This window comes from Drosophila yakuba, chromosome 3L (genome assembly GCF_016746365.2).
Source record: "Drosophila yakuba strain Tai18E2 chromosome 3L, Prin_Dyak_Tai18E2_2.1, whole genome shotgun sequence".
NCBI classification, from domain to species: Eukaryota; Metazoa; Arthropoda; class Insecta; order Diptera; family Drosophilidae; genus Drosophila; species Drosophila yakuba.
In genome coordinates, this window is record NC_052529.2 from 10,081,304 (window position 1) to 10,108,722 (window position 27,419).

Below are 27,419 nucleotides of genomic sequence, written 5' to 3' on the forward strand. Positions count from 1 at the left end.
AATGGACCGCAAATGGTAACGTGCGGAAATCCATGCTGTTGCCATTGTAAACGTTTGCCCGCCATTATGCATGAATGCATAGAAATAGAATACGTAGCGGAGCACGGGGATCCTGTTTTGGGGTTTTCCCAGCAACCAGGTGGGCTCCATGTTTCGGAGATGCCCGTGCGATAGTGGGTTTAACAAACAAAATAATGAAGCAACAGCCCCAACATGCAAACGGCCAAAAAGCCGCGGCACGCGGAAAAAAAAAGTATTTTGGTCACGGAATATACGAGCTTATACTACGCCGGATGTTCTAAGCGATAAGCGGAGAGTGAAATCCGATGTTTATTGCCTTTTTGAAACTGTTTAAATAAATATGAAATCACGACATAAAGTGACCCTAAGTTGTAGGCACTGAATAAATAAAACGTTTTTACTATACATTATTCACTTTGAGTAAGACAAATTTAAGTATATTAACATTCAGTAATTAAGATAACTAATTCGAAAATATGCATTTATTTATAACCAATTAACATTTAATTGACTATTATCCACCTTTGACATTAGAAAAGTTAATTGCATTTATTTGTTTATGTCATGCAGCTATGAACGAACTATTGGCCTTATTATGAATGGGGTTTTGTGATTTTTCACTTTACAGACTTTAAAACAAAATTTTTTTAAACAAATATACCAGCCTCTTTGTTCAGACTAGCTCCTATTGACTTTTTGCTTTATCAAGGCTTGTGCCCTTTGTTTTTGAATGTTAAACGACAAACGCATTTGGGTAATTGAAAAACTATTTGTAAAGCGGATTAACAAGTCTCATATATGTTGTGAACTGAATGGGTTTGGTTAACAGCTTCGCTTGTTCCACAGCAGCTATATACGAACGTAATCTGTATGAAAATCAGATTATCCATTTGGATTTAGCTTCTGAACTTCGACCTTCGCCTGCGTTTGGTCACCATGAGTCTCAATGCTCGAAGGTCGAAGGCCACTTGAATTCGAGCGTTAATGACAGAAACAGGGCCTCGTGTTGTGACAGGCAAACAAAACGCAGCTCATAGTTTGGCTTTCAGAATGGTCCTGTCAATTGTCCTTTTACCAGCCCCCCGTTTGCCAGGCAATCAGAAATGTCCTTCGAACGAACCATACTCCTCCAGGACAGGATATGCATAGCTGGGTGATGAGAACTGCTTCAAGGTTCTCAGCATTACTTTGTTAGCAATCACAAGGCAGTGGTCATCAAAATGGAGTATATAAATGTAATATCAAGTAATCAAGTAATATTTATTAAATAAGCTTGGAGTCTATTAAAAAGGTAAATTCTAGAATGGAAAGATTTATGCACCTCTTAAACGCAATGCAATATACTTTAATGGGCATCGGATTCGCTTTGTTTCTGTGTTTACTAATGATAATTTACCATTGCATTTCCATCTGCGGACCTGATGATAACTGAGTGTTATGTCGGCACCCAACTTGCCTGGAGCTGTCAGTAGCACATCCTGGGGAACATCTGACTTGGGAAGCCGTCGAATTGAGTTTCGCCACAGCGGCATTAGTGGGCATTACCGGAATGCTAGAGCAGCATTAAATTGGATATGGAAACCACAGGCGAAAACCACTGTGCACTCGGCGCCTTGAGAGCGATTGCATTGGATGTGCCTGTCAATCAGGCAACAATTGGGTAAATCAGGACTCCGGGCTCAGTGCCAGGCCATGTCCATGTCCATCCACGTTGCGTAGCCGGAATGCCTAAGCAGGTAGTCTGCCCTATTTGCTGCTGATGATTTCGATGCATCCTTGCAGGATGGAATTCGATGGATGGGGTGGTGGCATGGAACAACATCCACCTGGCTCCATTCAATTATGGTCAAAGACGGAATGATGGCAGTTGGGGGATCAGGTGACTCGTGGCTTGGCATATTGATATTTGTGCGGCATACAACCGCTGCTGCTGCCCTCGCAGTTTACACTTGAGAAATCAAACGGAATCACCGACAAATGTCCTGGCCATCTGATCCCAACACCCTAACATCCCTCCAAAAAAAAAAAACAAATAATAAAACTTGGGGACAAGAACGAGAAAATCCAAAGTTTCGATTTATTTTCGCCAGTTTGAAATTTCTTTGGCTATTTGTGTAGCGCTTTTGTTGGCCGCCTGCTCATCAAATGCCAAACGACTCGGGCAGATCAAGGAAAGTGTGAGAAGTTAAAGCCTTGACCTGCTTCCCGTCCAGAAAGTGGAGGTGCCAAATCCCCATGCCTTGCTGCACGTATCGAAGTCACCCGTATGTCCTGCAAAACTCACACACCCAAACACAAACAACCGGAGACCAGGGACGCCGAAAATCCTTTAGTCAAGTTTCGCAGGATGGCGAATTTATTCCACTTCGTGTTTCCCGACAGCACTGTGTGCTGCAGATTAGCTTTGTATTTTGTCACAGGAAATTACATTGCGCCTTAAGGATGCCGTAGCGCAAAAATTTCGTTTCATTGTTTGCGCGTTTGTATTTGTGCGCACCGCTGACTGAGTGCCCGACCTCCTGATCCTGGTCTTTTGGCCAGGATTCCCAGTGCTAGTCCTAGTCCGTGCCGGAGTCCGATTCCCCAGAGCCAAACCCACGGCGTGCACTGTGGATAACTCTGCAGATTACCAAAATCTTCCTGTTTCGAGGTTTTCGCGTGAGATGTGTGCACTTCCGAATAGGCAAAAGTTAAGACTTGAAGAGATGAGTTCGACAGCATGGGGCATCTTTCAGTTAATATGCCACTAATGTAAGAATACCAGACTGACATCCCAAAACGAAACTCTACTTTCTTGTATTTCGTGACTTCTTTTATTTGAAAACTTTGAAACTCTTTTCCCACTGTAGTTCGCAGGTATGCTCCATTCGCCATCTTTCGCCTTTAATCGTGTGTACGTGTGTCACTGAAGTCGGCGAGAGTTCTCGGGTTCAGGGAATCCTGGCAACTGTCCACCTGCCCTCCATTCCCGACCCATTAGCCTGTACATTAGGAGCAGCACACAAAGCCAACACTTCCTGTGTGGATGGGTCTATGCGAATGTGACGCACTGTTGTTGCTGCAGCTAGTTTGGCATTCCGGCTACACAATTTAATACAAGCTACAGCAAATTGCAGAGGCGAGATGTGTGTATTTAAATGGCAATGATGGCATTTTCTTGATAGGCGCCAACAATTACACTGCGAAAGATAATGGACTTTAATTGGCCACGAGGGTATAGAGCTTTCTATATTTATTAAATTCAGATGGTAGCTAAGTTGGGCAAGTCATTCCATTTACTTGAATCTTAAGATTAAAATAATAAAGTTATATTCTTAGGTGTTTTATTATATATAAACTTAAAAGAAGAAAACTTTAAAAGCTAACTAACATCCTGGAAATAAATAATAATTATATTGAAATCTACTTAGGTAAACATACTTATAGGATATTTCTCTAGGATGTTTATTTTATTTGATTTTATTTTATTCAAAATTTAAATTACTTTTTGTTGATTATCCTCCTGATTTTCTACAGTGCAATTTCCCAAAAACTAATGCTCGGAAAAACTTTGTCCATAAGTTATGATAACATTTCCGTGTGTGGGTTTCCACATCTGAGCTCTGTCGCCGTCACAATCTCTCATTCTTAGAGCCTTCGCTTCATGCATAGTCAATCCTCAGAGATTGCCGGCTAACATAATTTGTGCCATGTTGAACAGCAGCAAAGCGAAGTGGAAGAAGTGTGGGGAGTGGAAGGATGCGGGGATCCTGCGACCACAGACCAACCCGATATTTTGGCCAAAGCCAAAGAGTCAAGAGGATAACTCCTTCGCAGCCGTAAAAGAGGGAGGAACATTTCGGGTTTTGGCTGCAAAACAAATCCGCAGCTAATAATATACGGCTTTTGCTTTTGCGTTTGCTTATTAGATTCATACATTTTCTAGCCAAGTTTTGACGCCTATGCGTACGTGGGCGGATATTCTTTTCTATCGTGTGGTTCGCAGGACTCACACCACAGTATCACTTTGAGTCTGCTGCCCATTATGTTTGGTTTTATGGGAGCACTGCGTGCTCGAAGTGCCTCTCCCCCAGAAAAAAAGGCGAATTCCATCTTTCGGCAGGCACTCGAAGTGATTTTAATAAAATTACCAAAGCGTGTAGGTAAAAACAAACTTGTGAGCTTGCTGCGTGGCATGTAAATCCTGGGCAGAAATCGCTGCCGTTGGCAGAAAATTGTTGCCATCGACCTATGATGAAATCGGGCCAAATTGCATGATTTACGTAATGGAATAAATAAAATAAATTGCTTAATTTACTGATAAATTACATGAGCAGCAGCATACGAAACTTTGCCGTGACATATGTGGAGTGGGTGGTGCTTGGGTGGTTGGCTGGATTGTTCTGCTACTCAGTGGGTGTGAGTGGCTCAGGGTGGTGTCATGGATACACTTACGAATGGGGGATTTTGGGGCAGGCCTTTGTTTTACTTTTGTTTATTTCTGCATTTTTACTTTGGCACATTTTACGAGATTAATTTCGTTGCCCAGGCGATACCTTTCGCATTGGGGGTCAGGTGGGCGTGTTGGGTGGAGGACAGTGGTCAGCTGCAACCACAATAACCGCAGGCCACAGTCCCACACACACACACACATATACACACAAAGGGCAGAAGAAAAATGGCGGAAGGATCTACAGGCGTGTAAACTACGGCTACTTAACCCACACAATCGTAAACGCACCTGAGCACCTCATACTCCTCCCTTTTGGCTTCGGAAATTTACGAAAGATTTATGCGAAAACCTAATTTCATGGAAAACGTATTGTTCTCGTGTGTATTTTGAGGTCAGCATAACTGGCTGCACTATTAAGCCGAAAGTGCTCGGTTCGCTGGCCAGGCTTTTGTAGTATTTCGATTTTAGCCACGTTATTGCCGCCCGACTTGACCCAAATCTAATTATTTATGTTAATCGCTCGCCAAAGCTCATACAATATATCAAATCAGTGAAATGTATTATCATTTAGCAGCCGACGTTATGATAAGAGTATACGGATTAATTTAAATTAGTGCATCTGCTGCACTGCACGGCACTGCGAGTAGAAAAAGGTTTCTGGGTAAATGAGCCCATAGCCAAGTGTCTACAATGATGGGACACGTTGGCAGCCGAGTTGGGCAAACAAACCAATCGAAAGTAAGGACACTCCAGGTCACTGGGCAAAAGTATAATCACACCAGATGCACCAGAAGCTGAAGCTGCAGCTGAAGCTTAAGCTCCACGAACAACACAGTCAACTTTACAATCTGGCAGCACTAATCTCAAAGGATACTGTGTGAGTGTGTGTGTGTGTGTGTATGTTGCTGTGTCCTGGCAAAGTCATCCCAGCAGATTGGCCTTCTATCAATGCATTTGGACGGTTGCACTTTTCCATCCCCTCCCACCCCATGCCATTTGAATTTTCAATTGAAATCAAGTCATAATGTGACCCAACTGGCCAGGACTCGAACGAGACGGCTACCCAAATTACAGCTGGACTCATTTATGGTCAGAACGGATATCAAAATTTAATTAAATTTTCATTTTCAATTTCGCTGCTCTCTCGCTCATGTGCATGTGTGCTGGTATGATTGCGGGTGGTTTAAGTAGCCGGCAAAAATCAATTTTTTTTTTGCCCAAACACTGCCATTCCAATTGAGGACACTGCAAAACTCAATTATGACAACTGAAACGGGCAGCCAAAAAAAAAAATGGCAAAAGACAAAGAGGGAAATCGGTGAAAAAATTTCGATTATCCAGCTCACTCGGTGGGGGTCGAGCATTTTTCATCATCGTGGTGTGTTTTGTCATTTCCAAATTTGTCACATGACATGAGGCAGCAACAACTTGCCCCTGCATAATGTTGGCTTTGGCATTAATGTTGTATTCCCAATCCCACTGCCAATGCCGATGCCGTGCCATTCGATTCCCTTTTCCCAATCCCATTCAATTCCCTGCTGCCAGGGAGTCGTCCTGGGACACTCTGGGGATTTTAACGAATGTGATTTGAAAATCAAGTTTTTGCGCAAATTGTGAAAACGAATAAAAGGCATCAATCATTCAGTCGAGCATCGGGTGAGCTGGAGTGTATAGTAAATGTCATTGCCATGGACTTCGCCGTACGGTCAGCTGAATAATGCGGCAGGTTGTAGTAGCGAGTAGAGAGAGAATGGGGATTCCTGGACAGGAGCCGGTGGACTTCCGCTTGCCGGGGCATTTCCGGCGCCACTAAGCGCCCTGCTCAATATGCCAGTCGGCAGGACCCTCGTCTATGAGTGAGTCCTTGTCGTTGTCCGGGAGTCCAGCGGTCCAAATAGAGTCCTAAAGTTCACGACTGTGTGCATTTATGGGCTGATCCCCTTGGCGAATTCCCTTTCACTGCCGTCCATGCTGGCACATTAACAAAGTTAAGCCAGCACATCGGGTGCTAACGTATATTTGCTTGGTTTCTAATGAGATTTCCAGGTACTAAGAGAAATGAAGATGCGCAGAGTAAAAGGATCAACAGACGTACTGTGAGATCTGTTTTAACAGCTTAATTACGTTTTTTTTAACACGAATAAGTCTTTAGTGTATCAAAAAAAATGTTTGTTTAAATACTAAAGTTTATTTTCTTGTTTTCTACGAATTTTATAATATTTTTTTCGGTGCAACATATAGAGTTCATAAATAGCAAAGAGCACGAATTCACCCGGCATAAACTTTAATTTCATCGTGCGAAATTGTGTTTATTTGTATTGCTTGTATGCCTCAATTTGCTGGCAGACTTGTTAGGGGATGATGATGATGTTTTTGCCACTGCCGGATTTGCCCTTCAGCTTTTACCTTTCGCTTTATTACCCAACTGGTTTCAATAGTACATGTGTCCAAAAGACCTGCTGTGCGGCTTTGGCTTTGGCTTTTTGCACAGGTGACACATTCATTTGTTGACCACTTTGATTATACTAAACGAACCGAAAGCCGTTAGTGAAGTAGGTATTTTAGCCACGACCAGTACCAGGACCAGGACCAAGCTGTTTCCTAGATTATGTGTCTGCCAAATGGTAAATGGTAATTTGTTTGCCAGACAGGACTCTTTTGGCCCTTATTGGTGTTATTTCGCTGCTCCTTGGGGGCATCAAAAATTTCATTTGGTTTATTAATTAAATGCCAATTTTCGCTCACAATTTAATTACTAAATACACAGACAGCAGTCAGTTATTGAAACTCGCTTTCTGACGTTTCATTTGGTATGCTGCTTTAGAGGCAGCAGTTCAACAGATAAATGAAATGCTTTTGTAAAGCAAATAAACTTCAATTCTAAGTTAGATTAATCATTTTCTTAGGAATTTCTAAGAGTTCCCCTGCAGCACTACATTATTACCAAGATGTGCAATTTCCTTTCTTTTTGACTCAACAAAAAAATAAATTCCTAGTGAAAAATGTTATTCATATCATGGTCTTTCAATGTTCTAGTTTGGCTATCAAAAAGCTAGCATCAAAGTTTACAGTTTATACATGGAGCCAATTAAAAAAGTTGTATTTAGTTAGAACTTTAAGGAACAGTTTATTTTATTTTATATATCTAGTTTCGGACAAGTTTTGGAGTCTTTAATAAGCATTTTACAAATTTCCTAATATGCTCCTTAACTCCTAGTGAAAAATTAGATCTTCCCTTACCCTCTGAAGCCGTCCTTTCATTTGCAACCTTCAACACCGCAGACTTTGATAAGCTTTCATCTAATTGGCATATTGTCATATCCTATGGTTGCCCATAATTAAAAGGAAGGATTCTGAGGGACAAAAAAAAGATGATATGAGCTCTTTTTGAATTGTTCCAACTTTGATTCGCCCCGCCCTCTGCCCACCTGTCCGTTGGCAGTGTTCACCTGTCTATTACAAAAACTGACGTTGCTCCCTTTGGAGCTGCAATGATGTATGCGCACTATTTTGTATTATTTTTTTTTTTGAGTGCACTGCAGTTTTTGCTCCAACAGGCGGTGAAAAAACGAGCAACAAATTCCGATTTGAAGCACGCAGAAATTGCCAGATGCCTGAACCCGATTTTTTTCCAACAGCGAATATGCAACCCACGTGGAGATGAGCATGATGTGTGCCAGGATCCAGATTTCGGGCTGCAGGATGCAGGATGCAGGATGCACGATGCAGGATGCAGAATGCGGAGCGTCATTGTGTTGCACAAACAAATGCTTATGTTGCACTGAATCTTGCCCAGATTGAAAGCCATAATCCCGCTGCTCGCACTTTTCACCGCCAATATAGTGAAGGTGAAAATCCAAACTTTAGGCGGTCAGTTGCTTAATTGAAGGTTGTTCCCAAAAAAAAATAAAAAAAACAAAAAAAGATACAAAAATAAAACACACCGACACAAAAAACGAGAGCACAAAAAAGGATAGGATTCCCTGCCGCAATCTTGCACCACAAGCGTTTCGGGCATGATACAGAAATTTGCTCAAACTCAAAGGCATTTGCTTTTAATTAAAAATTTCCACTTGGCGAACTTTGGCGACCCGCTGCAAATTACTTACTGCCAACTACAGATACTCTCGACCCTTTCGCCTGGCAAAAGCATGGGCGGCCATCATAACCGAAAGAAATGGCTGTATTATATACATAATCAATTTAGCTATGCAATTTTAATTACAATTTGTGGGCGGGGTCAGCACACATGCCACGCCTCCTCTACTCTGGGTGTGTGTGTGTGTGTGTAAATAGCTGCATAATGGAAAGTCCTCGAGTGCAGCCACGCCTTCGTTGTCCTTCGGCCCAGGCTGACAGACAGTGTCTGCGAAAAGTTAATACACATGACGTGCAACAAATTATATTTATCGCGCATCGGCAGGCATCAAATTATCAGGGTACACCGCAAACCGCAGCAAGTAGCGCAAGGATCTCCGTGTCTCATCGACATCCCTGTGGTCCTTGTCGCCGTTGCAAATTGATGCTTAAGGACAATTTTCACTTCATTACGCGCTCGTTGCTCTCCCCACTATTGCGTGTCGTCCTTATTCTTTTTTTTCCACGACATCCAATGGGTATCAGGAGTGTAGTTTACGAAGGTGCAGGTTTGACAGCAGGTGTAGTCTGCAGTACTTTATATATGTAAATAGATTTCACAAAGTAGAACTAATATTTTGAATTGGAAGAGAAGCCAAATGATACTATTTTATGGTAATAGGTGTCAGCCAAAATGTTGGATTTGGTATAAAGTTAAGATATGAAGTTATAAGATTTATGTTTAATTATTCAACAATCTTATTACATCTAAATGAGTGAGTTTGACTGTTTGTACTGAGTAATTCCTTGCAAGTTCGAAGGTATCTAGCAGTCCATTTCGTGAGATATCATATTCACTTACACATTTCCCTCCATCGTAATGGAAATTCCTTTCCGGTCGCCTTGGTCACAATTACTTGGCTGTTTGAGCAGCGATTTGCGCGCAAAGTGTGTCTGGAAACCCCGTATATCCAACACCAAATGGTATCAACAGAACAGGAAGAGTTTGCTTTATACATGCAGTAGAAGCCATCAGCTTTTGCCACCGTGAAATTACGATTTTCGATTCCCGGAGGCAAGGAAACCCTATCGCTGATGCTGTCGCGTTTTCCGTACTCCGGCGCACCTTTGCATGAATAATCTAATAAGGAAAAATGTCGGGCGTATATCATTTAAAGGCAACCCTAGCACACACACAATCGCACCACACACGCTCGTCTGGCTTGCATAATTAATTGTGATTGATATAAGAAATTATTCGCCGGTGGCCAAACAGATGCCAAACAGAGCCAAGTCGGGCCAAGAAAAGCCAAAAAGGGCGCAGTGAAAAATCATCTCGCAAACTGTCCCAAAACCCAACGCCAAACACACATTTATACCAATCCACACATATAAAAAAAACTCCTAAGGTTAAGATAATAGTAGCACTAGTAAAAAAAATATTTTTACAAGGCATTTACAACATTTTTAAAACATTAAAAATATATTTGAAGTTGGTATAACAATTTTAAGAAGGTTATTCTTTTAGTCTGGATTAAAAAAAATTATTTTTCTCTAAGCATTCAAAAGCAATTTAATTATATTTAAAAAACTAAAGATTATTCATAATTTTAAAGTCAAGGAATTGGATTTTTTATATAACGCAAATCGAAGGAATGTTTAAAATGATTTACTTTAAATTTTCTCCAATTCCGCCTCATAAGTTGTACTTAAACTAATGCACAATGCCCCATGTAAAATAGTTGTTTTACAAATACATACATTTTCCCCAACATACGCTTGCAAAATCTAGTGCTATTGAGATGCCCGCGGGTGTGCATAAGGGCCGAGTGATCCGCACACCTGCACACGGCAAATGGGACATCATAAAGAAACTCAATTTGTTGCCGCTCGAGCGATTTGTTTGCCACGCAAATGAACAAAACGAGTGGCAGTAAAGTGGTGTGTGTGTGGGTGTGTGAGTGTGCAAGTGTGTGGGTGACCGGATGCAGTGAAAGAACGGGAAACAAACGGAAAAGCAGCGTTGGCCATTTTAATTTATGTCGGTTGGCAGCGCTTTGCTAAGCTGCTTAACGCCGCCAGCGGAATAAGAACAACCAGAAAGCAGCAAGAAATGCCGGGAAAATGCAGGGAAACGCTGGCAAAATACTAGGAAAATAGAATGGGTATGGAAAGTCGACGGACTAAGGTCTGCGAAATAACCTTAAAATATAGCAGCCGGCTTAAACAATGGCTAAGGGCGAGGCCATGTGTGTACGTGGTTGTGTGTGGGTGTGTTGAAAAAAAATGAGTGGGGGTGTGGGAATAATTCGCTAGCAAATTGAAAATAAACGCTTGGCGTTAACTAAAAAAGCTCTGCACACTTTTTCCTCGTTTGTTCAAATGTTTTTGTGTGAGCTTCAACGGGCGGTGCTTACTTTTCAACTAATGGGACACACACACACTCACATCTTCCAGGGTGAATGCTTAATAATATATGTGAAGAACGTGGCTTACTGTCTACCGAATTTGGCCAGAATGTAACTCAAATTTTGGTATTAATTGTTTTACGAATCCTTTTACCCTGGGTAGAGATTTATTCTTACCAATCTAATTGTATCAGTGAGTCTGGGGAAATTATTGTATATAATTACATTGAAGATCCGGCAATCCCACACTCATTATCACCTAAGTACAAAATATCTTCCTATCAGATTAAATGTTTAGAGCTATGTTTGTTAGCTGTTTCAAGAAGTTGTTGCTCCAGCTTGTGAGCACCGACATTTCCATGAATTATAGAAATTATTCGCATAGCATGAAAGCCGTTAGCTTATCATAACAATCAACAAAATGTTTCGACAAAAAATTTAATTACTTTGCGCTCGATTTAATAACTTGAGATAAATTGTTTCAGGAATGGGAATTCAGAGTACTCGCCTTAAGTTCAAGAAGAACTGAAAGCTAGTTCAAAAGCGCCAATAGGAGAGAGATTTCTGAGATTTCAGAATTTAATTTTCACATATTTTTGATTGAGGCTAAAGTTTTAGAAATTCCTAGTACTTTACAGCTCACATGTGTAATAAAGAATTAAAGTCAAACATTGTTTTTTAGCTTCGCTAAGATCGATTGTTAGTATCCTTCTTGGCCTTGTTCCAATTGTTTGCCCAGCTTGTTCCTTGTGTTTTTTGGGACTAACTTTTCCCAGGGATATCCAAGTTCTGCACAGCTATTGCTGTGCCAGTGGATATCGAAATGTCACCGCAGTTTTCGCTTTGAGCCTGCTGGGCATCCTGCCCGGGCTTAACCCATTCAAAGTTGCATTTCCAATTTGTTCGGGCTTTCAATTTCAGAAGGTCCAGACACACGCCTCGTATACTTTTTTGAGCTTGGCCAAGCCAAAGTTTCATGATTAAGCGCGTTCGTTGATAATGAAGCGAAAGGAAGTGCTTGAACTAGCAAATTCGCACTCGTATATGTGTTCAAGGAATTTCCAATTTAAAGTTGAAAAAATATAGCTGACTCAAACTTAAATAAGCAAACAAATGGCTAAGCAGGGATCTCTGCTTATAGACGGCTGGGTGGCACAAGGCAGCCCGGGGGAAGCTAGGACCACGCCCCCTTTTCGGGGGGCCTCTCATTACCCACAACCAATAGCCAAGTGCACACGCACTCACACACACACACACATTGCACACACACAGACCCACATACGAGCCACACTTTGCCAGCAGCACTTAATTACGAAACGGTTTTTTGGCCACGAGGAGCAGCTGCTCCTTTTTCATTCCAGATTGGGGGAAATGCTGGGGCATTGTGGGGTTAAGGAGCGAGCTGCCTTTTCCCAGTTGCCTCGCTTTTCCGCTGCATATGTGCAAGTGTGCATGAGTGTGTATGGGTTTGTATGAGTGTATATGAGTGTGTATGAGTGTGTGGCGCAAGCAGCTGCGCCTTTTGCCTGCCATTTCGCTGTCAATTGCAACATGCATTGTGTGTGTGTGTGTGCATGTCTGGGTGTGTGTGCCACTGATGACGACACCGACATGGCTTAAAAGGGTTTTATTTTCTATACTCTCACGGAGGAATAATGCGGAAAATCACTAGCAGTTGCGCTTGTTGTAAGCAAGCTACAGTTTATAGCTTTCGGCATTTATAAAGTTGTGAAATCTATACTTTTCCATTAAATAAAGTATGGTATATAAAGTTAAGTATATATTCCAATTACATCTGACTTCTGTTAGGAAAATATTAAAACTTTTGAAATCTATACTTTTCCATTAAATAAAGTATGGTATATAAGTTAAATATATATTCCAATTACATCTGACTTCTGTTAGGAAAATATTAAAACTTGGGCGGAAAGATAGGTAGTTCTTTTGCATTTATAGGTAAAAAACCCATCAATAAACATTTCGAACAGCTCTTTACTTTTTAATTATACATAATACAACATTATTTCTGTAACTTATGTCAAAAAAGAAATTTACTTAGAAAGGACTACATTAAAGCTCCTGATATTTTTGCTAGGGTATTTGCCCCTTCGGCTTGCAGCATATCCTTGCCTTTTGTTTCAGCTATCCTGTTTCTGCCAACAGACAGGAGAACAACCCTTGCGCATTATAGTAAAAAAACAAAAGAGAAACAGCCGTTCTTGTGATGGTTTTTTGTTTGGTTCCTGCGTTTTTAAATTATTACATCTTATTTACAATGTGCAAGTTGCCTTGTGCAATGGCAGCCGCCTTAAAGGCGTGGAATTTGTTGCCACTTTTGTTGTTGCATTCGTGTTGCATTTGTTGCTCACTGTTGCTGTGTTCTTGTGACAAAGAAATGTTGCAAATTAAGCGCTCCACTGCGCGTACTGCACAAAGTTGTGAGAGGCGCTTCACAGCACAACAACAAATGCGGCTGCAACAAAATTAAATAAAAATGCCCACGTTTCCTTGTTCGCAGCAGGCAGTTCACACACACATACACAAGCACACACAGCACCCATACACATGCACTCGTAATTGTATTCCCACATTTTGCAATGCATATTCGTAATATTTCATTATGTGCCGCACTCACATCGCATTTCTTGCCCCGCCGCAGTTGCAAAAATGTCGTCATTTCGCCGCCTCAACCGCACAACTTTCTGCAATCAATTTGGACTCGTTTACCTGAAATTGCATTAAAGTTACTGCCCCGACGGCGGATTCTTTAAACTCTTTAAAATCATCGACCTTTTGAGTTGTAAGTGGCAAGCTTGGGCGCATCAAATAGATGCAACAAACTGCTGATACCCCAAAAAGTTGTCAATAAAAGTTAAGCAGTATTACAATAAATCAAACTATCCAATTACTAATAGGAAAACTAAAGCTCCTTCATTTTACTCATCAACTTTTTTTATTTGGTTAAATTGGGTATGTAAGCATTCGTATTTCTTAGTGTATAGAAACTTGCTAGCCCAACTTATCTCTTCATAAAAACATTCTGCGCAACGAAAAATGTACCACTACATTTTTCAAGGTAGTCCTTGAACAAAGTTCGATCCGCGAATGAATTCCCAGTATGGCATACCTCGATGGTTCAATCGGCATGCCCCAAACCGCTCGTTCCGCTGCAATGTGGCTTGTCCAAGGATAACAAGTTGAAGTTGGCCTTAATACATGTCCAGTTGGCATGCAAGTGGCAGCAGACCCTCCTGGGTGGAGTGTCCTGTACTCCTGTACACGGCAATATCGGTAAGAATGCTGGTAATAATATTTGAGGTGCACCACAGCGAGCTCCTACCAAACACTGTACTATACTTTACTATATGAGAGGACGTGCGTCCGTACACGGCACTTTTACGCTGCGTTGGCAGTGAAGGACTGCACTGCAAGAAATCCTGCTAAATACGCAAAAGTGCAGCTAGAAAACGTAGTTGTATGGAGTTGTTGTTGAAATATACATAACTTAGAAAATATGTTAAGTATAAAGTAATAATTCCAAAAATCTGATAAAAATTAAGTTAAATTAATTTGTGAAATTAGAAAACAGGGAGTTTCTTTCAGTGTAATCAGACCACTATGCTCCTCCCCGGAGGCCTGTCCAAAGATGACCCAGAATGCAACTTGTGCGGGTTAGTTGCCTGGTTTTCCCCATCTGCACTCGTGTGCGTGTGTCATGTGACTCCGGGCTGCAATGTTTTACTTACCACAAAATTCTGTAACTAAACGCACAGGGGCGTGGCCAGGCTTGGGGGGCGTGCTGTGTGGCAGTGGCAGAGAAATGGGATATGGAGGATATGGCGAATAGATACAGGATTCAACGGGTCTACTTATGGAGCACTTGAGGCGGCACGCACACAGGTAAATGCTGCTGCAACGGGCAGGATATATCCAGTGGCAAGTTTTGTTCGCAAAACTTGCCACAGAATTCGCAAAGAGAAAACGAGAAAGTGAGAGAGAGAGACAGAGAGAGTGATAGTGGAGGATTCGCCCACAACATATTGTTACGGCAAACGGAAAAGTTCTTGGCCCCAAAATTGTCACCGTTTCAGGTTTCAATGGTGCGCACATTGACAGGATAAACTTTAACTAAAATTCAAGTGGGCACTGGACTGGGGTTTTCTGCCCCAGGCTTGAATTTTAAATTACCAGAAAAAGTCCGATAATAAAAGGCTGGCAAGCGGTTTTGGTTACCTGCAGCAGAAGACCTTGAATAATAATGGTTTTAAATTACCTTTCCAGCAGAAGTGAGTTTGTAGTTTTACTCTAATCAAGGGGAATACAACATTTGAAATTTTGCTGTTTTTATACATCGCTACTATTTTTCTGTTTGATCAAAAATGGCATTCAGTAGTGTACAAATTAGTGTTCAAAAGAACTAAATAAATATATTGATATTCACTTTCAATTGTAAACGGAAAAATTCGGAAAGTGGATTGTTTGTTTGCTAACAGTTTGGTGTTTTAAATTGATTTAAATGGAAAATATACTTATTATACCCGTTACTCGTAGAGTAAAAGGGTATACTAGATTCGTTGAAAAGTATGTAACAGGCAGAAGGAAGCGTTTCCGACCATATAAAGTATATATATTCTTGATCAGGATCAGTAGCCGAGTCGATCTGGCCATGTCCGTCTGTCCGTCCGTCTGTCTGTCCGTCTGTCCGTCTGTCCGTATGAACGTCGAGATCTCAGGAACTACAAAAGCTAGAAAGTTGAGATTAAGTATACAGACTCCAGGGACATAGACGCAGCGCAAGTTTGTCGATTCAGGTTGCCACGCCCACTCTAACGCCCACAAACCGCCCAAAACTGCCACGCCCACATTTTTGAAAAATGTTTTAATATTTTTTCATTTTTGTATTGGTCTTGTAAATTTCTATCGATTTGCAAAAAAACTTTTTGCCACGCCCACTCTAACGCCCACAAACCGCCCAAAGCTGCCACGCCCACACTTTTAAAAAATGTTTCGATATTTTTTCATATTTGTTTTAGTCTTGTAAATTTCTATCTATTTGCTAAAAAACTTTTGGCCACGCCCACTCTAACGCCCACAAACCGCCCAAAGCTGCCACGCCCACACTTTTGAAAAATGTTTTGATATTTTTTCATTTTTGTATTAGTCTTGTAAATTTCTATCTATTTGCCAAAAAACTTTTGGCCACGCCCACTCTAACGCCCACAAACCGCCAAAAACTGTCCTTCGCACTTACACTAGCTGAGTAACGGGTATCAGATAGTCGGGGAACTCGACTATAGCGTTCTCTCTTGTTTTAATTATGGAAAGTACAGATAAAAAACCTTAGCTTGAAGTCTAAACTACATATGTGGTTTTTTTGACACAAATTGACTCAAATTTATGCCATATGTGACAGACTTGTCACAAGACCGTCCAAATAAGCTGCTGCAATCCGTTAATGACTCGAATAAGTAATCTTACCACCGCTTCCGCTTCTCTCCGCAGCAACTGAGACCTAATGCTAAGTGCACTTTTAGCTAATTTCCAATCATTTAGGCACTCAGCCAGCCAATCAGTCAGTCATTCAGTCAACCAGTCAGTCAGTCATTCAATCAGCCAGTCAATCAGACAGTCAGTCAGGCAGACACTCGGCGGCCAATCGTCAGGAGTCTTGGATGCGGCTTGAAACAGGATTGGTAATTGGATTGCCGGCTGCCTGTTGTAATGGCCATGATAATGAAACTCAATTGCAAAACGCGCTCAGATTTCAGTCTTTCCCTTGCTGTTGTTTAATCAAGCGACAAAAATCAATAGGGCAATAGACCAACACTGCGTATACGTTATTTGTGAGGCGTGTGACTGTGAGTGTGGCATGGCTGGTAGTGTTTTGATAAAAGGCAGGCAGATAAATTTTGGAAACAAATTCTATCTGCACTTAACAGGATGTCGTCTTCAAGTGAGCCCTGGCGATCTCAATTTGAATAATAAAACATTTGGCCAATCGATATATATGAATTATGTTCTCCAGAGCACTTCACACATTCAATTAGAGCAAACAAACACTCACTCATGTGGACTGTGGACACTGGACAGCTCCTTGAAGTCCCAGGACTCAAATGCAATTTGAAAGTTTCCCATTTCGCTTGGCCTGCATAATTTTTAACAGTCCTCTCGGGCAAATCCATTTGATAACGAAATAAATTGCTTTCAACAAATGCTCACTGCCATCCTTGATTAATAGCTGAAGCTGAAGCTGAAAGGCAGCCAGCCAATGATTGGACAGACGGGGGAAATCCTTTGCCCCACCCGTTTCGTCCTTGATCCTTTCGGCCTGCTGATGAGCGCACATTTTCTTAAATGTTCTTGTGTGTGTTTGCGCTGTACGAATTTAATTGAGTGCTAAATGGCACGTAAACTGATAGGTCAACACATACACCCACACTCGGCTACAGCAGCAGAACTCGACGGCATTGGTGCGCTGCATAGACTAACTTTTGCCACCCATTTCCACCACCTCCATCCCACTCCATCGGAAAAAAAACCAAGCCAAGTCAATCGCCAAGTCGAAAGGCTAAGGCGTTCCCAAGGACACTCACCCAGCCACCCGTGGAACTCGCTGCGAACGTGGCCTAATGTGCATCAACGTTTCAACAAATCAGCAAACATTTGCTACTCCCAAATTGCGTGGGCCAGCCAATGTGGGGCTATCCAAAAGGATACTAGTAAACTACTTTAAGAAAAACGTTTGCGTATTTGCATGTTCCGTTCATACATCAAATTGCAATACATATAATTTTGTATTTAATAATAGAGCTTCAAGTGCGATTCACAGATTGCGATTTTCTAAATTTAAAAGAGTAGTATTTAAAGAATTGCTTTTACAAAATTGGTATATATAATATATAAATTTAAAAAAATCTCACAAAAAGTAGAGATAATATTCAGTTTCTTAAAAATATATTTATGCTTTTAAATTGACAGTTTACACTTTAAAAACATGAGTGTATCTGGCAACCACAATCAAAAAAACGCAGCTTGAACTCTTAAGCGTATACCTTTTTCCCACTGGCTTTGAATAAACACACACTTTTAATCTTTCAGATTTGCACCTCTATTTCTCTTTGAGGGTGCGTCACATTAGTAGGACAATTTGCTGGGTAATCTTCTTTTGGTCTAGCGAATTGCGAGCTGGGACTCCATTGCCATTTCGCCTCTTGGCCTGGCCGAACTTTTTTGGCCCGATAATCTTGCGAGTCCTTTGTGTGTGTGTGTGTGTGTGTGGGAGCCACAGTCAGCCAGTTGAGATAAACGTCAGCACGTGCAAATAAAGCATTAAAACATTAAACCAAAGACAGTGGGGGCCAGAGAACTGCAAGAGTGGCATTTTTTGCCACCCTGATCACACTCAACAATTTTGAGTGCCGGTGCCACTCACACCGGATTTAGCGGGTACATACAAACACCCGGTCAAAATATTCGGGTGTCTGCAAACACCCTGGTGCCTGCGCACCCGAATCAATGCGGCACCCTACGTCGCGGGTACCAATCACACTCGCCACTCATAACGAAGGGTAGAGAAGGCAAACATGCAGAAAAAGGCAAGTGCCTTTTTCTCGGAAACACCCGGGTGTCTTGGTAAACACCCGGGTGTTTTGGTAAACACCCGGGTGTTTTGGTAAACACCCGGGTGTTTTGGTGAACACCCGGGTGTCTGGTAGACATTTGAGTGCCTGTGGTAGGTAACATACGAAAAAGAAAAGTACATTAGTACTGAAAAACGAAATATATTATGCCGAAAATCTGTAGAATTATGCATTCTATTTACAGAAATTTAACCAACACGTTAAATTATTTGCTTTGTTAAAATTTTTAATATTTAATTACCATATTTAACTTTGTATGTATAATTTTTCTTTTTAAAATGATAAAAAAAACAATAGAAATAGAATTGTGTTAATTAAGTATAAATACTATTTAATAATATACATAATATATTATTTAATAATACATAAGTTTGTTTTTTGTTAAGACATTAGATACATCAAAACGCAAAAACATGTGCACGACCTTTTTCTTGGGTGTTTCCATTCACCCTAAATTTTTTGGACCGTGTCTCGCTTCCACCCATACAATTTTTATGCATACAGAAAAGTACCTGCGGCCGTTCCTTGCTTGCGCGTCACCCACCCTAAACTTCTTTGCACAGCAGACACCCGGGTGTTTTTTGTGCAAGTACAAAAAACACCCTGGTGGCAAAACACCCGGGTGTTTGTCATTGCTAAATTTAGGGTGTCTCCAAACACCCGGGTGCGGAGACTCCCGGTGTTTAGCGGGTACACTTAGGGTGCCGGTGGTTGGCTGCAGTTCTCTGGTGGGGGCATTTGCCTTGACCGCAATGACTCAAATGACGAACGGCAAAGGGCATCCTGCTCTCCAGGATCCCTTGTTGTGGGTCCTGACTTACGCAAACAGCAAGTCAGAGTCACACACACACATCTACATACATACTTACACACACCCACGCACACTCACACATCTGAGCAGCGCCAAGGACGCACGTCTCAAGTTTATCAAAGTAAAACGAATGGTGAGGAGTGAAAAAAGAAGAAAGAAAAAAGGCGAGGCGAGCACAAAAAGCTACAAAGAGCACGGGAAATCCAAGGAAAAGCAGTGGTAACAGGTCAGGCCACACTTAATTCATTCGTGATTTATATGAGTCGCTTTCGGGGACTTAAAATGTGGTTACAGCTTTTGGCTTTGGCTTTGGCTTTGGCTCTGGCTTTCGCTTGGCTTGGATATCTGGCTTTTGCCTTTGGATTTTGGCCGAAACTGACGAAACTATGTGTGCGGTCTGCTTGGGGCAAAAGATTTGCCTGCGCTCAATTAAAAATTCCCCTTGAGCTGCTCAAAATTCAATTGGAATACCCTTCGCCCACGTCTCTACCCCCCCAAAACGCCCAAAAGCCACCCAAAAACTATTCCCTGGTATTCTCCACAAAGTCGAAAGCCAGCAAAACCGCTGATAAAATACATATATATTGTGCTCACTGGGCAGAGAGACTCAGTCACATACAGCCAGAGACTTTTGGCTAAGCCTGTGAAAACAAGTTTTTTGGCTAGCTGCCGCCAAATGCCGTTCGGCATTTTGTCACTTTGACAAAATTGTTTGGTAGTTTTCTCGCCGGATTCGCCTTCAGAACCCAACTCTTTCACATTTCCACTCTCCGCTCGATTCGAGCCCAACTTGTCGTTCAAGTGACATTCAATTATTATTTCAGCCAGGCAGTGCACAAACTTTCCAACGAAAACTCAACTAAACGAAACGAAACGAGATGCTGCGACAAACGACAATATTGTTAGAATGTATTACAGTCAGACAAAATGTCCAACAGCTTATATACACATATATATATCCATGTATATATATATATATATATATAGTTAGCACATGGGGGCAAGACGAAGGGCACATAATACGTATTTGCGCATTAAATTCAAAACTTTTCAAATAGTTTTGTGCGAAATAAAATCAAAACGAAATCTGCAAGAAAATAAAAACAACAATTTTGGCCATAAGTATATACGACTGTGTGTGCGTGTATATAATAAAATGAAAATGAAAAACTTTTAAATTACATTTTCAATGAGCAGAGCTGAGACTCAGTCTCCATTATACGGCTTAGACAGGCATTTTAACTGATTAAAACAGAATTAAGGGAATTTTTTGGAAACTTTTGCAGCAGCAGCAAGATATTTTGTACCTGCAATAAGCTCAGGATTTTCTTATAGTTCTAGGACACTTTGCAGCCAGAAATGTTGATAGGAAGCAACAGTCTTTACAGTTTGCTGAATAAATGTCGATAAAAGACAGAGAAATGGGCCTTAAAGTTTTGCTTAAGTGGATAAATGTCAGTCCAAGATATTCATGAGTTTTCTACAGCAAAACCAATAAACGATAACAATTTCTTTTAAGGTGATTGATTTGTTAGGAGTATATAACTAGGAAGAACCACAAATAATTATAGCTAACGTTGAGATTTGTGGAACAGTAGCAACTCACACCCGTAGACCCCATTTAAATCTCCATAATATACGACCTGGTAACAACTATAAATATGTGACACCCGTAAAAACCTTAATTCGTATGCTCGCAATGCACAAAAGTCACAGAAGCGCTGAAAAGTTTGTGCTCGATTTTGCAAACAATTTTCCCCGGTGGAGCTTAGGTAAATTCCGAAATTGTGAATGCAAATGCGGGTGGGTGTTTCTTAGTTTTTTTTTTTATGTTTCTTGTTTTGTTTTTTTGTCGCCGGATAAATCGTAATTTGAACTCGAGGCTGCCGCCCCAAAAAGCGTGCAGCTTAAAATTAATGACAGCGACGTAAATGTCAACGCAGGATGAAAAACAAGCGCAACTTTTAGCCAGCCGCAACGTGTGGCAAAAACAATAATAGAGCCGAGTTTTCGCGGGGAGTTTTTCCAGAAGGAGGAAGGGCGGGAGGGGGGAAGCCGATGCATGGCTTCCGGTTTTTGTTCGCGCTCTGGTATTTGGTGCCACGCCCAGTTCCTGGTGCCGCCCCTTTTGGCGAACTCCTTGCCAACGGCATTGCGTGCTCGAGTGTCACATATGCACATTTTATTTATAAACGTGCAGCAAAGTGGAAAAAAGGAAGCGAACGACTCCGCGGAATGCAATGCCACCTCAGCGGGCAGCTCCATCTTCGTCCTTTTTCGTCCTTTTCCGTAGTCCTTTGTGTGCTCCTTGCGTGCCCATGCCCGCCCGGCGATAAAGTCCGTGAAATGCTTATCATGCCCAAACCGGATGTGCACAGTGTCAAGCAGCAGCAGCAAAGCGTTTTTACATCCCACGATAGCTTAATGCATAATTGAAAAGCACGCGAAGTGAAACAATAGACCAAGCTCTTCGACTCCGTTTCAGTTTCAGTTACAGTTTCAGCTTCGAACGAAGGCCATTTAAGCCATTACCGATTATTGGCTGGAGTAACGCACACACAGCAGTGCATCGTCCTTAAAATATTTGGTAAAACTTCAGCCCCATAATTTCGCTGGTAACAGAACAAACATTTTACTTGGCCAACAGGCAACACATACTTTATGCTTTGCTAAGGCAAATAGAGAGATAGAAGGGCTTTTGAAAGCTCTAGCATTTCAGTTTAAATTTTCTGAAACATGCTACAACAGAAATGAAGTTCTCTTTTATACAAAACATTTGCATAAGTTCAATAAGGACATCACTAAACGACATGTTATGCGTTAGAATTTAATTAGAGTTTAGTTTGTTTTGTTTGATGCTCGTTTCAAAGGCATTTGTCTTGGTGCGTTTAGATTGAAAGTAAATTGTAAATTAATAGTTGCCAAATATATTAAGATTCTGTCACCTCATGCATTCAATTATCGTAACCAGAAATAATATGTTTTCATAATGAAATTAATCAATATCAAATTTCATGAAAAACTCTACTTCCTTTGTGACAAAGCCTATGCCACGTTTAAATATCTTAGTCTTAATTGAATTTTCTGCCTTGCTGGCAGTTTTCTAATGAATTCTCAAATATTAATGGCAATCAACATTACTGCCCATTCGCACTTGTTTGCACTTGATATTAAAAATTATTTAATATTAACAGGCTCAATTGGGCCTGAAACAATCGCGCTAATGAACTGTATAATTTCCAGTAGACGGCTGGTGGATAGAATTCGCATCCAGTAAAAAGTTAAGGACTTTGGGGAGGCAATTGTGGGCGTAATTGAATGGCGCTTAGCAAAACCAAATCGCAGCTTTATGTCGCTTCTTAGAGGCCGCGCCACTTGCAAAGTGCGGAAAGCAAGTGGCTGTCAGCCGCCATCCGGCATAAACTGCACAAACAAAGCGCGTTTAAGAAAATGTAAAAATACTGCCAAAGTATGCAAAGCTGCTCGTAAAAACACTCGAAACTACGTGCATGCAGCTCAGCTTAGCTCAGCTCGTCGTGAGTCCTGCGTCCTGCGTTCTACGTCCTACGTCCTACGTCCTGCGTATTTCGTCCTTGGGCGGAATTTTGTGTGGAAGTTGGAACTTGGTAGTTGCTTAGCTGCATCCTTCCATGACCGGTTTCCTTCCTGAAAATCCATCAGCGCTAATTTTGCATATATCAGTTAGCATTTTTGTTCGGTTTTTCTGCTCGCTTTTCTATGACTAGCTTTTTATGACTACCATAGCAGCTCCTTCCATTTCAGTGCACTTTATTCGCCTTCGCTTTGCCTAAGCTGCCTCGTGACTTGTGTTTTCCCAGCCTCTTACCAATAAGAAGCTCGAGGATATTTTAGTTATGCAGCGTTTGGAGAAAGGTTGTCGGGTTCTTGGCTCTGATGATGAATTATGTGAGCCACGTACGTTATTAATAATTCCTATGCTGTCAACAAATACATACATTGTCCTGTGCCGCAGTCTCCGCACGGCAGGCCACATTGCGTATGCGTGATATGTTTGTATGCGCGGGCGTCCCACAACTAGACATCATCTAAATTTATTGGCCATCTTGTTGTGCTGCAGCCGAATTCGAATTGGAGAGTCCCTCGACGACCTTCGCAATCTGTTTACAAGCAAATTGATGGGGGTATACCCCATACCCCATACGGGAACAACCCCTTCGCGCTCATCACGCATACGCCGTGTATTACATCATGGCAATGTTTGTTTGCACATTGTTCACAACGTACAGTAGACAGAGTAGTGAATTCGAGTGGCAAGTTTAATGGCTGGAAAAACTCAACTCAATCAATTACCAGGACAACACACACTCGGCCAGTTGAACATGTGTAATTGATACACGAGTCCTTAAAGGTGTTTTGTGTTATTTACGTAGCTACGTAGGCACTCCTTTGCCCAGCATCGCGTGCAAACACTGTCGAATTGAAGTGTGTGATGTGTTAACAGGCCCACTTCATTTTGGCAATTTAACGGTTACATTGTGATGCCTACTTCTCACGGGCAAATTAAGTGTCCGGGTCCTGCTTTGGCCCAAAACCAAACACTGCAGCATTAATTAAATATTTAGGCAACATACACAAACAAACAGACAACATACTCGTACACTTATGCGGGGCCAAACAGAGCGCAACAAATAAAGACGGTCAATTCAGTTACGGCACGCTGACTCAAGGAGTCGCAAGGATATACATATAGTATACACATTGCTGTACTATACATGTCCGCACATTTACTTGCTTTTATTTACCGCTTTAACATGTAAGCTCAAGACAATGCAATAAAGTTGAAATTAGTTCGGGCCATAATTTCAGGTGAACATCCGGAGGCAATGCAAACTGGCTCATCCGGTTGTCAGTACAATTGGCTGACCATCGTCCTGCTGGTGGGCCTCGTCCTTTGCTACAGTAGTCAACAGTGCAGCTCGGCAGTGCCAGCGTCATTAACATCGCCATTACCATTACCATCGCAATTACCATTGCCGGCGGCAACAACAACTGCAACGGGAGAAAGTGCATCCAGTGAAAGTGTGACAGCCGCAAGAGCATCATCATCAGCTACACCAACAGCAACAACGACTACAGAAGCGAGGAAGCGGTGTCCTGCGGTCAAAAGTTGTCGCCAGACCGCCGGTCATGTCCTGGCCAAAAGGTCCTGCCACAGATGATCGAATGAAGGCCACATCAGCCCCAACTAAATAGAGTAATTCAAGGAGCCACATGAAATGTGTGCGAGTGAGTGTTCGACTAGGAAGCATCAATGAGTGTGTGAATGATCATTACAGTTTGAGTGTTTGCTACTCAGCCCTTTAGTATGCCAGTTTTAAACTTGTACTCGAAAACCACATTGCAAATAACGGCGCAGTAGAGTGTAAATTTAATCTTAAATTTTTTATAAGTAATTCAATTTTTCTTTTAACAAAAATCTAATTTTGACTCTTTAATTCAATCATTTTTAATTTATTCCTTGAATTAATTAAAATTATTTTTTATGATAAGGAAACAACATAATCCCTTTAGTAAGAAGGACTTTTGTGACGATCTTTACAGCTGCACCCAATCTTTTTAATTAATTTTTTACATTCTTAATTTTATCTACGAACAAAAAAATTTAAACTCTTTATTAAATATGGCTAATTAAAATGTCACCAAAACTCCTCTACTGCCCAAGCCGTTGTAATGCAATGTATTTATATAAATAATAGTTTGTGTAAGCTTATTGATTACAATTTAATGTGTATATTTAAACAAAATCAAAATGTACTATACGATGTGTGTAAATAACAAACTTAAATTTAATTACGGCGTAACCAAACGTTTGGCGAAGAAAATAACAAAAAAAAATGTGTATCACAAACAGAACAGAAATGAGTAATCTCTATGGCCAGTGGCACTGACTCTTTTAATAAATTATTGAATAATCAAATAAAGTGCAGTGTACAGTGCAATATTAAATAATTAGATAAAAACGTAGACAAGCCAAATAAGCCAGCAAAATGAGAGCAGCAGTGAGTCATAAAACATTTAAATTGATTGCCATATCATGCAAATATTTGCACTGCGCAATTTTCCACCAAACAAAATGTAAATTTGATTTTCTGTTTAATTCAGCCAATCAAATACAATTTATTTAATATTTCATTGCAGTGATATTAATGACACGTTTCTATAATTGACGGTATACCAAGTTGTCTCATTTCGAAATGTTTATTAAATGTTACGCCATATTTATCTAACAACTTCTTTAAATTTGCCGAAATTTAAACACAATGGCTTTATTTGAATGTCACATCCGCGTTAGAGCCATTAGTTTAATAATGGCTTGCCATTAGTTTCGCAATCTTAATTAAAAACTATGTTGTCGTGTTAATTGACCACCAATGGCGCAACTTTAATTACAACAAATGGTAAAAGTGTACAGAAAATACAAAAATAATTAAAAAGTAATCCTACTCCACCCAATAAATTGATTTAATTAGTAATTCAAATGTAAAAAATTGGAATAGGTATGATTTCACGTAACAAAATTCTGTTGACATACAGCAAATATTATAGCTCATAGTTGTTATAATTATAAAACAACAATTCCATTTGGCAGACCTGCAAATTAACTAACACTCGCCGCTGTAATCGAACGATAACCCATTCAAATTTATTGAGAATGCTCGGCCAATTAAAATGTGATGTGATTTTCCCCATCTTATGTATGTTTGAACACAATTATAATGCCACATAATTCCGATTTATGCAACGCCATTTGGTTTGCTGCGGCAAAGCTAGTTTTATTAATTTTCGTTAATCTGTAAAAATAATGTTAGTCATAAGCTTTTGGCAAATTGTGCCATAAACGATAATGTCACTTCCCACCACACAGTTTTGAATCAGACAAAAATTTAAACTCCAATTCTCCGATTAACTTCCGATTGTTGTCTACGCTTCCCGTTTAAGCAACTGGAAACCATGAAAATTATATTAATTTACTCTTGCTTCGAATCATTTGCATTTTAAATGCCAAGTTCGAGCAACTTGTGTTTCTGACTACAGCTAATCTCCTAATTGTTAATGCAACCAATCAAAACTATAAGCAGTCGCCCCACAAAACATGAAACATATGAATATGTACTTGAGTTTAAGTGTGAGTACGAACATATGCCAGCCAATTAGAAATTCCAAATCAACGGAATGCTAATGCCATAAGCCCACAAGCATTTGCCATTAAACTTTAAAGCGCAGTAAATAAATCGACATACATACATACATATATATATTCGTAGGACATCAGCTAAGTAATTCCTGTATATTAAAGTTAATTAGTGAAGCTCTAGAATTATGCAATAGTCAAGTAAATTTACGTGCTATGTATGTGAACTAACGACATAGTTAAATAGTTGTAATAAAGCAATCGAACTGTGTAAAACGAACTACTTTTAACTGTTGAAAACCTACAACCTAAATGGCAAACTAGTGAAAGCATTATAAAAATATGACATCATAAAGAAACATAGCAGAGCATTACAATAATAAACAAATAGCAACGATAACAAAAGCCAAACAACACGGCCGGAAAACGAGCGAAAACACTGAGTTTGTTGTTTGTCTTTTGCGCCATGATTGTCGCCACAGTATTGTAAAACAACAAATGACACGAGCAAAAAACAAAAAATGAATAACAAAACGGAGTGCGATACGATTAAAATTTTTTATTTAAAAATTAACCCATACGTGGCGTTCTCATTCGGGGGGCTTAGCAGTGTTAAAGGCACTGCTGCTCAATTATTTATGCAAACTACAAGGGAACCCAAACAGCTGGCTGGCTGCATCCTTCGGCGACATTCGAAGAAATGAAAAATAAGCTGCAACGTATGCGTGTGTCACATGTAATCGCTGGATTATAGACAGCTTCGGCCAGGATGGCAGGACGGCAGGATGGAAGGATGGCAGGATCGAAGGACGAAGGGATGGCAGGCGTTGAAAACTGGGTCAGCAAATAAATCGAA

The 27,419-nt window shown here is 40.7% G+C and overlaps 1 protein-coding gene across 2 annotated transcripts in view; it reads left to right on the top strand.

Moving 5' to 3' along the window:
- LOC6533566 (fibroblast growth factor receptor-like 1) overlaps positions 1-27,137 on the top strand; it is a 96,798-nt gene extending 69,661 nt beyond the window's left edge. The window contains exon 7 of one of the 2 annotated variants that reach the window (XM_015194665.3): positions 24,220-27,137. In XM_015194665.3, coding sequence (XP_015050151.1) covers positions 24,220-24,590 — 371 coding nt within the window. In that variant the 3' untranslated portion in view covers positions 24,591-27,137. The remainder of the gene's footprint in view (positions 1-24,219) is intronic. The other variant, XM_002094240.4, reaches the window with a different exon arrangement.
- The last annotated feature ends 282 nt before the right edge of the window (positions 27,138-27,419 follow it).